This window comes from Phasianus colchicus, chromosome 4, assembly GCF_987193195.1.
Source record: "Phasianus colchicus chromosome 4, bPhaCol1.hap1.1, whole genome shotgun sequence".
In the NCBI taxonomy this organism is placed as follows: Eukaryota; Metazoa; Chordata; class Aves; order Galliformes; family Phasianidae; genus Phasianus; species Phasianus colchicus.
Genome location: NC_143439.1, coordinates 64,372,630 through 64,385,684, shown reverse-complemented (window position 1 = coordinate 64,385,684; position 13,055 = coordinate 64,372,630). Strand labels below are relative to the sequence as shown.

Genomic DNA, 13,055 nt, shown 5'->3' with positions numbered 1-13,055 from the left:
GGGCCCAAATCTGCTGTCTGGGAACCTGCCTGCCTTGTGCAATCGATTGCAGCGAGGCACTTGATTTTCACTGACATTTGCTTCCATCCGTCACAGCCGCCTGCTCCGTCCCCATCCCTCCTTGCTGCTCTGCCAGAGCCCTGGAGAAACCTGAAAACCTGGCTTGGCAGTGACAGAAGCTGAAGTTTGGCATTCAGACAGGGCTTGGGAAAACTGGTGCCGTGCCCGTGGCTCCTCCAAGTCTCTGCATGATGGTGCACAAAGCCCCTCCCTGCCTCAGTTTCCCCAGTGCAGCAGCACATCCTCACCTCGAGCAAAGGGAGGATGCTCATTTTTGCTTACAAGACGCAGCATAAATAGTAAACAAGTGTTTGGAGTCTTTCTAAAAATAATCCATCTGCCAACACTCCGGCCCATAGAGCGGGACTGGAACTGGGAGTTTTCCTGGCTGTTACATAACTGCAGCAGTATTTTTTTTTAAGGAATGAGTTGTTTTGATTACTCTCGTTATTTCATAAATAAGCAGCGTAGAAAGGATCAAACAAAAATAAATGCCTGCTTCACCCAGGCATATGGAGTTGAGCGTTGCTTGAATTATATTTTTAAAACAGCAATCTCCTATCTTTGGCTTGGAGCTTTCACAATCCGAAAGCGAACGCTGCCCCATTTGTTTGTTTGTTTTCCCCATCCACTGCCTCTCTGCCTCCACGTTGCAAATTCTGCTGAGGGCGAGATGTGCCAGGGACATGGGGATACGGGGACATCTCCCTCCCACAGGAGGTTCTTTGCTCGGGGACACTGCTCCCCTGGCACTGCGACCCACGTGCTGAGCTGCCATCAGTGCCACTTCTTGTCACCCCGGCTCTGGAGCAGGTGGGACACTGGCTCAGATGGTCTAGAGAAAGGACCACTTCGTGGCCTCCCCCCCAACTCCCCACGAGGGCACTGGGAACAGTGTGAGGCTGCAGGTGCTGGCGGCACTCAGTGGGTGGGAAAGCTTCCAAGCCCTGGCCTCATCTTTCCCCCTCCGTGATTTGGAACGTTTTTTTTTTTTTGTTTTTGTTTTTTTAAATTATAAAGCGAAGCAACGAAATCATCACATCGGCACCAAGCTTGGAGCAAAGCCCCAGCTGCCTGCGCACCATCCTGGGGACCTCATCCGGGATGCAAGCCCACAGGGTGCCAGCGGCCCCAACGCACTGAGGCCCGCAGGGGGATGCAGCATCCATAGAGGCGGCTGCAGGGGGGCAGCGGAAAGGAGGACGCGCAGGTGCACCCCGCAGGAGGATGGGATTTCCAGGCGCGCACCTCGCAGTGGGGCTCACACGGGGCTCCGGGGGTGCAGTCGGCGGGAGGGAGACGGCCACCAGTGTGGGTGCCCGTGCCCGCCGCTCCGCACCTCCTCCCCGGCCCCGCACCGTCCCCGCACGGCGCATGCCTGGGGCAGATGCCGGCCGGTTCCAACCGGGAGAGAGCGAATCTTTTCGGGTCCTGCGAAGAGGAGGAGCCCATCTTCCTCCTCCTCTTCTTCTTCCTCCTCGCTGCGCATCCCCCCCCCGCCTTCTATCTCCCCCAGGAAAAGTTACAGACCGGGGGACGGGGCACGGTGCCGGCGTGGGGACGGATGTGGGGCCGCGTGGGCTCGGGGAGCACTCGATGCGTGGATGGGAACCGCGCCGCATGAGTCACCGCGGAGCGCGCACGCTGCGCCGCAGCCCGCCGGGACGCGCACCTCTCGCACCCACCCGCGGTCGTGTCTGCCCGTAGGGCTTCGCGCATTCGCAGCGACTGTTCCAGAATGGGAACGCGGAAAGAAAGAAAGAATGGAAGAAAGCGGCGTCCCCGTGCGCGGATGCAGAGGAGAGATGCGCGGCCCGCGGGAGGAAACCGCCCCCCGCGCAGGGACGCGCCGTAGTAATTTGCAAAGGGGCGGCGCGGGTGATGGGGGTGGGAGGTGGGCAGGCGGCCCGCCCCCCCCGATCACATGGCGACCCCGCGCAGCCAATGCGGGGGGTTCTCGGACCCCGAGGACCCGCGGCCCCCCCGCCCTATAAATGCCTCTCCAAAATGCAGCGCAGCTCCTTTCTCCCGTCCCGCCCGGCTGCGCTGCTCCGCGCCCCGCGCAGCTGCCCGCGGGTCTCCGGCCCTGCTCCGCGCTCCGCTCCTCCCCCCCTCCCCCCCTTTTTTTTTTCTTTTTTTTTTTTTTTCTTTCCCCCTCCCCTTTCCCCTCTCCCCGTTTTTCTCCTCCTTCCCTCCCCGCGCCCCGTTTGCATGCATTGTCTGTCTCCCAAGATGGTTTGTGAGACCAAGATCGTGGCGGAAGATCATGACTCAATCCCGGGAGCCAAAAAAGACACCATCATTGTTTCTTCCTCCCAAATGTGGCCCACCCTCTCGGGCTCCCCCTCCTCCCCCCCTGCTCCCCTCGGTACCCCCAAAGAAGAACCCAAACGCGACAACGTCTACATCCGTGAATTCCACCCCTCCGAACAGGAGGTGGTGCGCCGCATTTTCTACGAAGGTATCATGGAGCGGATCCCCAACACGGCCTTCAGGGGGTTAAAGCAGCAGCCCCTCACCCAGCTGCTCTACGCGCTGATGGCGGGTGAGTAGCGGCTCCGCTCGGGGTCCCCGCGGGGATGCGCGGAGCCGGGAGCGCCGCAGCCACGCGGAGCCGCAGCGATGCGGAGAGCGCAGAGCATCGCGGCTGAGGGAGAGGGGGGCGGTTTGCGCTGCGCGGGTTTCATGGGCGGTGAGGGGCTCCCCGCGGAGGTTGCGCGTCCTTGCGGTTATTCCGTGCTGGGGGTTGAGATGGGGGGGGCGGGATGGGAGCGGTGCGCGCATCGCAGCGCGCAGCTCCGCAGCGCGCAGCCCTGCGCACCGCGTGCAGCCGTTGCTTGGAAACGGCCGGGCCCCCCCATCTCCGAGTGTGTGTGTGTTGGGGAGGTGGGGGGTGTCACCTCCCGGGGTTTTAATCCCAAAATAACCCCTGCAAGATGCACCCACCTCCCACAAATAACGACGCAGGCCCCTTTTGAAACTCCCCTTTAAAATAATAATCTGTGCCCAAGCCCCCCTTCCTGAAAGTAACGATGTGAACTCCTCTTCTGTCTGAATAATAACGTAATAATGCATGTCCCCCTCTGTGAAAACGCACCCTCCACCCCAAGGCTGAGTTCTCAAGCCATTGGTGGTTGCAGGTGACCCCTCAAGCTCTGTATTGGAGAGGGACCCTTGGCAGTAGCGGGGTGCTGGGAAACGACTACTAAAGGGTCTCTCTCCTCCAGGAGGAGGCCTTGCGTGGACCCTCAGCCCCAAGGCTGTGCCCCTCCCCAGCAGCCAGTGCTTCCCAGGCTGGAAATAGTATTGCCGCAGTGCCAAACACATGGCTGCGGAGCGCCGTGCCCGCAGCACAGCCCCCCCCCAACTGACAACGGGGTGCAGAGGGTGCCCCCAGCAGCCCCTCCCCCCTCCCCCAGGCACTGCGGGAGCACTGAGCTGCACCGTCACTTAGCACCGCTTAGGGAGAATTGCACCATTCTCATGTATGAGCTGCAAATGTCTGTTTTGCTCTGTGTTCTTTTTTTAATTTTATTTTTTTTTAATGAGTTTGTATTCCGAAATCAACACTAAATTCTCTTTTCTGACAGGTGTCGTTTATTTCTCTTCCTTATCTCCATAGTAATGTGCTTTGTTGTGACCAAGTCCTTCCTGCTGACCTGCTGCTTGCCCATCTTTCTGATGGGCATGAGGTACTACTTCAGCAGAAAAGTTATCCTCCACTATCTCGATTGTGCGCTGCATACGGACATGTCTGATATCGAGCAATATTACATGAAACCTCCAGGTGAGTGTGAGTGCCCGGGGCTGCTTTCCCCCCAATGGGGACTGTGGCTGCCCCATGCTGCTGGCACCTTGTCCTCTTTGCAGCAGCACTGAGCACAGCTCTAAAGTTGCCAGAATGCAGCTTTTAGGACATGCCAAGCACAAATCCATCCTTTTTTTGTGTGCGTGTGTGTCCCTAAGGTGTTTAGTCATCCACATCTGCAGACAGGCACTGGTGGCTGTGCTCTCCACGCTCAATGGAGGTGCAGGGAGCTGCGTGCACCCCTTGTTCCCTGAGCTGGGGGTTTCTTTGCCCCCTGTGTGTATCAGGGAGTGTGGGGGATTGGTGAAAGCACGTGTTTTGTTGTATTATTCTAGAAGAGCCTTCCTTAATGCAAGTGTTTTGGAAGAGGCATAGATCAGGTACGTAAAGGGATGTTGCAGGTGTTTGACTATGCTTTCATCTGCTTGTTACACAAGTGCACGTAATTGAAATCATAACATCTAACATTTAACTGTTAAGCTGCGAAAATCTCCTACATGATTAATAACAATAAAAATCTCCTACATGATTAATAATAATAAAAAGTCCCTTTGCAATTTGTTGGGGAGAAGGTACCATTTCCATTCTGTAGGTGTACATCCATGAGCTCAGAGCTGGGGTCTCTATGGGCTGCCAGGGCTGTTATTGGGGTTGGAGGTTTGCACTGTGGTTGTACCGTGCTCATGGGGAGCGGGCAGGGTGAGGTGTGCCATTAATCATTTGCTCTCTCAGGGTACCACTCATTGGTTTCTCCATGTGATAGTTTTCGCTGCATCACTGCTGTCCCCAGGGTGGCAGACCTCTTCCTAGGGATCTCCTCCTCATTGGTAATAAAAGCCACAAACTTTTGTTCTCTTCACTCCTAGTATTGCATCTATCTAAAATGATGCTTACCTTGTAATAAAAGTCTCAAAATGCCTTACCAGCATTTCCTTTGGATGTTGCATCCTACTGTAATGTCCATCTATATGTGTTATATTTAATTTCCAGTGCCCATTTTTGTGATACCAAAACGATGTGTAACTTGTATGTGTCCTTAAAGAGCTCAATATTCATTTAAGCTGTTGTCACAAAAATAAACGGGCTGTGGCTTAACGTTTCCAAATCTGTGCAGTGAGGTCCAACAGTGCACGGTGCTGGGGGAGGAGAGCTGCAGGAGAGCAGGTGCAGTGAGTGTGAGCCTTGTAGGTGTCTGGGCTACATCTGTCCCTGCAGCCTGAGATGTGCACGGCCACGTTTCGGGGTGTGCTTACACCAGAGTTTATAGGAGAGCCTCAAAGGAAGAGTCAGGAGTGCCCCCACTTGCGTAGAGTCAGCAACATTGCGTTGACAACAAGCCTTCCAGCCATCAGCATTGCTGCTTCTTGATACCTAACAGGGCTGATTTCAATTTCAGCGGAATGTGTGGGCTTTAATTTTTGACAGAGTTTAATCATGTGTAATTAGGCTTCTGCCATGCTGTAAAAAGCAGATTTATGGGACTGCTGGTGCTTGTGAAGGCCCGATGATAGTAGCATGAAGCAAGTTGGAGTCATAATTCAGTAAAGGCCAAGAGGAGGCAGCCAGGACTGCTCCATCCATGATGTCAGTGCCAGTCCATGTGCCCTGAAGCTATGCGGTGCAACCTGCATGAGGCACCAACCTGGAATTCTGATTGTTTATCCGCAAAATGCAGCTGTCAGATTTCTGCCCTAAAAGACAGAAGTGTAAATACAGATGTCTCCAAAAGCTTTGAGTTTCTTGCCTTTCTGGCACTGATTTCACTGTCTATTGAAAGACACTAAGAACAGGCAGTGTTGTGCCACATCAGCTCCCCATCCTTTCGCAGAGGATGGGAATGACAGTAGAACAACTTCCAGCCCCAGTTTTTTCTCTTATGGTGATAGCTGACAAGTTAGCACTCAGACATGAATTATTACAACAGGAACAAGAAGGGCTCCTCCTTGCCAGTAATGCCTGTTGTTCTAACTTAGATATTAGTGAAAGCTTCCTCAGTCAAGTATTACAGAAGAATCATAGACTATCCCGAGTTGGAACAGACCCTTAAGAATAATTGAGTCCAACTCTTAATGCTGGAACAAGGGCCCAGTGAGGCTGTAGGTACTCAGAGCTGGGTTAGATGAGGCAGAGTGAACAGCCTGGTACGACTTCAGGCAGAACAGGCAGACAGGTAGACCTGGGATGTGGTCTTGAGACCTTGGATCACAGTGTTGGTTTTGGCTTTACTGAGGTATTGCTCTTGGCATCTGTGCCACGAAGAACTGCTTGTGGTACCCAGGTCAGAGTCATGTTGTGCAGATCATCCACAGCAAACTGTTGTCTGGTCAGGGGGAGGAAATGGGTTGCTCTTGGTGGTTCTGCCAAAGCATCTGTGTGACCCAGTCTGTGGGTCAGCTTAAGACAAAGGCCAAAAGGGCAGTGTGTAGTGGGATATTGGGAGCACCATGCTTCATGATTAGTGTTACTTGCATCAAAGTATTTTTTTTCTTCTGCAGTTTTCTGACCCACCAGTCTCCAAGTTAGTTATTGTCTTGAATTTTTCCCACTGGGTTTTGTATGACTTAAAAACATGAGCTGACAGCAATTTTGCTGAAGTACACAAGCCAAAATTTAAATATTTCTTTGCTCTTGTCCTCTTACACTTGCACCAAGGATCTGGCAGAACGTTTGGGCCAGAGTTTAACTCTAAGCCCAAAGGCAGTAGATTGACTTGAAATTGGTGTTGACTTCAAAGGAATTGTTGGCATTGAGTTCTGTACTGGATTGGGATCTTAAAACAGAAGAGTGAATGGCTCAACCTTCCCCAGCTCTTTGTTAGCTTGCATTTCTCATTTTAAAGTAGCACTTACTGGAATTTATCTTTTTCTGCATAAACTGAAAAAAGGCAGTGGGGTGGTAAAAAAAGGAAGGAATTGGATAATGGGCTTAATTGTCAACCAGAGTAACTTGGGTTCTAGTAAACAACAACAAAAAAAAGAAATTAATTTTAAATAGAGCCCTGCCTCCTGCATTTCTCTACGCAAATAAGGGGAGCACAGCTGGAGCTTCTTTTATGGTCTGATGATTTAGACGACTAATCAGTTTTACAGCATCTCTTCAAGCTTCTGTCACGGTGGTTCTGTGGATGTTTGCAGCAGTTTGTTTTTTGGAAAGATTCTTGGGAGGTTGAGGTCTCTGCTGGAGGGCTGATGGAAACCAGAACTCCTCGCTTTAGGTGCAAACCCACTGCTCTCCTGAATGAGCAGAGCTTGGGTAGATGAGCCAGCATGTTTTTCTGGGGTGGTTTCAGCCCTTATCTCCTCTGGCTGTCTGTCTTGCTCTTCTGCTGGGTGCCTCTGCAGAAGGATGTGTGCATGGTGGTAGTGCAAAGATCTCCTTGTTGCAGGAGCTGACCTTTGTTGGTGGTGTTTGTGCAGAGCCCAAGCAGGAGGAGCAGAGAGCATGGACAGGTGACCTGGAGAGCTGTGGCTGCCAGACCTGGTGGAGGGCTGAGGATATCTGCCTTGCATAAGGCAGAAGGTGAAGCTGAAGGGATTGCTGCAGGAGATGTCAGGTTGCATTAAACACGCCAGTCTGGCGGCTGTGATCTTTGGCATTGATTACTCTGTGGTGGTGTGAGCAGGCCTGGAGGGAGCAGTTCTGCTGCCTTCAGTGAATCCCCATTTTGGGCTTTCTCCTTGCAAATTGGGTTCAGGGAGTCAGCCAGCTTAATGGGCATGTCAGAGAGGGCCCTGGGTGCACTGAATGGTGAAGTGGTGTGCCTCTGTTCATCTAGTCCAGGCTGGTGGTGAGCAGAGCATTTCTGTTTCCGTTGTCCCCAGGTACATGAGGAATAGATTAATCCTGAATGACCATATTGGACTTTCCTGAAAGAAGGATGGCTTATGAGAATTCAGACTGGGCTGCTCTTGGGTGGTACGTTCAGGTTGGATATTAGGAAAAATTTTTTCTCTGAAAGAGTGGTAATGCATTGGAACAGTCTGTCCAAGTAGGAAGTGGGGTCACTGTCCCTGGAGGTGCTCAAGAAGAGGGTAGAGGTGGCATGGATAAGTGGGCATGGTGGGGATGGTTGATGGTTGGACTAGGTGATCTTAGTGGTCTTTTCCAACCTTAACGGTTCTATGGTCTCTCAGCTGAACCCACGTGAGGTATGTCTTGTTCTTGGCAGAGACCTGAAGTTTGTGTCCTTACCTCAGGATTCCAATTGAGGTAGGGGCAGAGATAATTTGTGAGGAGGTGACAAATTGTGCTAGTTTCTTTCCAGGCATTTTCACCTTTGGTGGGGTGTTTGGGTGAAGAGCAGTAGGTATTTTAGTTGTTCTCTTGGACTGGGCCTGCTCATTAGATTTCCATGCTGGAGAAACAGAACTGACACCAGATGGGTTGAACCCAGGAGCACGTGAGGAGATGAGCACCTGGTTGTGAAATGATGCAATTCCAAATCTAGGGGAGTACTGGTAGGATGAGTCCCCTTTGGCTGGAGCTTCTTCGCCAGCTATGATGCCTATTGCCTGGGTGTGCATTATGCTGGCAGGCCACCATTTTGGGGTGCTGAGCTGGTGTGGGAATCATGAGGAGAATATAGGGACCACCTTGAGAAGAACCCTTACTCTGTGAGTTGCTCTGCGTTACAAGGCAGAGGTTGCTCCCCATGGTGGGTTAATGTCCTGGGCAGGAAGATGGAGGCAGGCCCCAGGTGGCTGCTCGCCATGGTAGGGATGGAGGCCTGGGGCTGAGTATTGGAGTACATCCCCAGGCACAGAGCCTGACCCTGCAGCCTAGTTCTTCCACATTCTGGGGTAAGGCAAGCAGCTGAGCTGCCAGATAAGCAGGAGGGATGCTGCCCACTGATAACATTGTTTTGAAAGAATAGAGCAGCTCAAGCTTTGCAAAGCCAGGGCTTAGTTACCTGACGCCAGGATAGGGCTCAGGGCTGCTGCATCCCAGTGTAGGAATGTGTTTTCAGAGGGCCTTGCCTTGCTTGCCCATGCCTGAAAAGCAGCTGGAATCTCAGGCATCCCTATCTCCATCATTTCTTGCTGGATCGTACAGCACCCTGACCTCAGGCATATGTCAAACCCCTTCACTGGCTTTTGTGGATTGGGATTTTTAGGGATTTTCTCAGACGTGCTTCTCCTCAGGAGAGCTGGGGAGTGCAGCCTGGGGCATGGAGCAGGGGAAGGAAACCCAGGAGAGAGTCTGTGTCCTGAAACACTGTTTTCTTGCTCTGCTCCCAACAGAACCGCTTCCCAGATAGCTGTAGGGAGCAAGAAGGTCTCTCCTGAGCCTTCCAACTTGTTTCTCATGCGATTGGTATTCCATCTTGCACTCTCATATCCATCCTCTGCTCCTGTGGCCAGCTGCAGCAGGGACCTACCCTCCAGGATGGGCCAGACACCTTGCTGTGCTACTTTCCTGGGGCTGAGTGTCCCCAGGGTTTCCTCCAGCATGTGACCAAGCGTGGACAAACCCAAGGCTGGCTCTGCTCCACCCCAGCTGGTATCATGGCTGATAAGCACTTGGTGGGGCTGAATGAGGGAAAGTGACACCTGAGTCTTCAGAGTTTTTTCCAGTTTTAGGGGTGCTCAGGCAATGCACATCTTATCTTGAAGAGCAATGCTGTAAGCCAAAAGTTTACCATGGAAAAGTTGAAGTGGCCTGATCAACAGAGCAGCCTGAGGGTTCAGCCTTCTTCAGGTCTGTGGTACAGACCCAAATGGAATAAATGCATTAATGGAGAAGCTACTGCAGCCTCGCTCCCCCTTGTTCCTTTATTTCTTTATTACTGGAGCAGGAACACGTGTGCAAACCCATTCCTCAACATGCATATCCATGGGACAAAAATAGACCTCGCTTCAGATCCAGCTTTGGCACATTCCCATGTCAAAATGAGATGAAATTACATTTTCTAGTAAATTTTGTGGAGTGCTGTAACCTATATATTTTTCCCTTGCATTAAAAAACTCTCTCTTGAGGTATCCCTAATTGATGTGGCTGTCAGTTCGTGCAGCAGTGTTGTTTGTAGCCATGCCTGGTTGGGTATGGTGCTGCTGGAAGCAAGCTCTGCCTGCAGGTGTTTAAAAACCCCAATATGTGCAAGTGCTTTTAATTAATCTGTGACGTGAGAAGGTAGTAAGTTGTGCAAATTGCACATCAGCAGTTTATAGGCACATTTAACTCCTCAAGAGCATCAAATGTGAGCTGCGTGGGGACTTGTGAGCATGAATAGAGTAGCAACATCAGGCCTTCTGGTTTTGTCAGGCTTAAAGTAATTTTTTATGTAATCTCCAGTGTTGGGTGGTTGTGTACAGCTTCCTATGACTGTGAATAAACATAAGGAGGAATACAGAGTTTTCTCTGTGAGTTCATCTGTGAAGTAATGAGTCTCATTTAGGGTGCTCAATGGCTCTTCTTCCTTGTCTCACTTCTTTCAGAGTAGCTGAGATTTAAAGCGATTACCCAAAGGTGTGTTTCAGCTTAAGGCTTTCAAATAGGTTTAAACTCAGTCTTTGCATAGTGGTGAGAGATGGAAAAGTCCAGAGCTTTGAGCTGCTCTGATGCTGAATTTTGGATGTAGAGCATGAGTTGAAATCTTAATACTGTTAGACTAGATGATCTTAAAGACCTTTTCCAACCTTCATGATCCTATTTCCAAGCACCAGAGGCACTGTGTTTAGCCTCTTAGGGATTTTAGGAGTGTCTGTGATCCTCGTGAGCACAGCCAGGTGCCCAGATACTTTAGGAGCTATCAGTAGGCTTTGCTCTGTGTCTTAAGGTCTCTAAGGTGTTTTTTGTTGTTGTTGTTTGTTTGGTTGGTTTTTTTTTTAAGAAAAAATACCAAACAAATAGGTTTTAATGTAAAAGCCTGAATACGTGACTTGGTTGTCAAAAAGACAGAACCCTCCAAATTTGGGAGTGGATCTCTGAAAATGGGCACGTTTCTTCTTGCAGGCTTAAATCTTTTTGTCTCCGAGTGGTGAGGCTGGGATTGCCTTTCCCAGCTCTGGGCAGGCTGGAGGCTAGGATTAGCTGCTGCCATTGGAGCTGGAGAATTGTGCCTGGGGGTGCTTGCTGCTATTGATGGGCATGGCAGAGCCCACACCTCGTTTTTGTTGTGTGATGCTGAAGATCTCTTAAAAATAACTGCGTTTTTTGCTGTTCCCTGCCTTCTAAAGGGGTGACTGCTGAGTGCTTTGCTGGTGTGTGGTTCTGCAGCACACTGAGTGATGCGTGGCCTTTGTTGTTTCTGCATTTGTGAAATGGGGAGCTTCAAAGTGTATTTTTAGGGTTATTTTTATTGTTGCCTTTTTACTCCCTCCCCCTCAATGAAGCTTGAGGAATCACTTTTTTTTTTTTTTTTTTCCCCTGACAGCTGGCTAATGAAAACAGCCTTCACAGGAATCCAAACACAGCAGAGTGTCTTGCTTAGCTTCTGTTCACAAATCTATCATTTGTAACTGGTGCCAATAAGAGGATTTCTTTCTTTCTTTCAACAAAGGCGCAGTGGAATCATCAAGAAACCTCTGCCGTGCATTTATTAGGGCATCACAGCTGGTTTGTGCTGGTCTGGTTAGAGACAGGTGTGTGCCATGGTGTTCTGTTAGGGATGGCTTTGAGCCATGCGTTTATAAGTAGCCTATTGACCCCCGGGACCCCAGCGATCAATTAACTATTTATGAGAGCACATACTGTACCGTTTCTTGCCCCCTGTAATTGCTCAAAGGGAGCTGAAGGTGTCATTGCTTACAGGATAATTCCAAAATGTTGACCTGGAACTCCCAGTGTTTGATGCCAAGTGGGGTTTGGGTTTTAAAAAGAGATTCCGAGAATTAAAGATTGCTTTTCAAAATAGCTACTAGAAAACATGTGTTGCAGGTGTATTTTTTTTTAAATGGTGGTCTGAGATAGTGCTACGTAAAATTGAATTTGGAACAGAGTAAAAGCAAATACGGAAATGCAATGCATGACTTGTGGCAGAGTGTACTGCTTGAAGTGGTAACTTGCAAATGATACTTTTGTGACTTGACATTTGCTTGCTGTTTGTCAGATTTATTCAAGTGAAAAAGCTGAAAACTGGAGTTTTTATGAGGAAATGATTTTTGTAGTGAATGTTTTGAAGTGAACTTATTGCTTTCCTTGTCAGTCAAAAGTGTTGGTTTTCATGCAGGCTTTTTTCTGAAGCCAGGTATACTTAAAACAAAAATTGCTGATCAGAATAGAGCCCGTGTTATCTCTCAAGGCATTACCCTACTTACTGGGCTATAAGGGGCTGTGCTCTCTGCATGGTATTATGAGGTACACACAGAGTCAGTGCTGAGACCACCTGCATCTGAGCCCTGTTTTAATGATGGAGCCCTGTTTAATGATGTTTTAATTTTGTACCAGTGTAGTGGTTGAGGAGGTGGTGCTGTGGGAGACCTCTGAAATCCCAGTAGAACCACAGAATCACTAAGGTTGGAGACCAGTGGGGTCATCAAGTCCAATCATCCTTCCATCACCAGCGTACCCACCAAGCCACATCCCCAAAAACAGTAGTCCAGCAGTGATGTGGGCATGAGCTGTGGGCAGGATTAATGCCAGTCTGGGTTGCTTGTGTATTTATTTACCTGGCTGAAGATCTTCAGTGAACTCGTGACAGGAGTGTGACTTGTTTTGAATTGACAAAATCTGTGTTTTAAGCACACTACTTGCCTGGATTTATTCTCCACTGCAAGTTACTGCTATATGAACTGCTCCTGTGCTCCCTTACCAACAAGTTTGAATCCTGACTTGGAAACCAGAGGTGCAGGCTGATTTGCTGTTCTCCTAGTTGGGCTGGGGTCCTGGACCACCTGGCTAGGCACAGCTCCTCAGTGTGCTCAGCAGATATGTACAGTGCTACAGTTCATAACAGTGATATGGGGAACTGACAGTGGCTCTCTGTTTATTTTTGTCTTTTTTTTCCTTTCCTTGCTGCCACCATTCTACATCCCATTTCTCCCATCTTGTGGCAAACTGCAATGCTCGTGTTTTTTCTTCTTTCAATCCCATTTGGCTCTCTCATCCATCCTTGTGCTGAACTTTGCAGTGGGTTTGTGTGGGCCAGTTCTTGCTTCATTTGTCGCTTGTGGCAGATCCCTAAAGCAGCAGTCTGCACCCAGCATCTCCCCTCCTCCTCCCATTGTGTGCTTATGTGCTTTTGCTTAAT

The 13,055-nt window shown here is 50.0% G+C and overlaps 1 protein-coding gene across 1 annotated transcript in view; it reads left to right on the top strand.

The window, feature by feature from the left end:
- The first annotated feature begins 1,808 nt into the window (after window positions 1–1,808).
- The window catches only part of ASPNAT (aspartate N-acetyltransferase), a 28,996-nt gene continuing 17,749 nt past the window's right edge, over window positions 1,809–13,055 (top strand). The window contains exons 1-2 of the mRNA XM_031588282.2: window positions 1,809–2,605; window positions 3,683–3,847. Of these exons, the coding sequence (XP_031444142.2) occupies window positions 1,942–2,605; window positions 3,683–3,847 (829 nt within the window). The 5' untranslated portion in view covers window positions 1,809–1,941. The remainder of the gene's footprint in view (window positions 2,606–3,682; window positions 3,848–13,055) is intronic.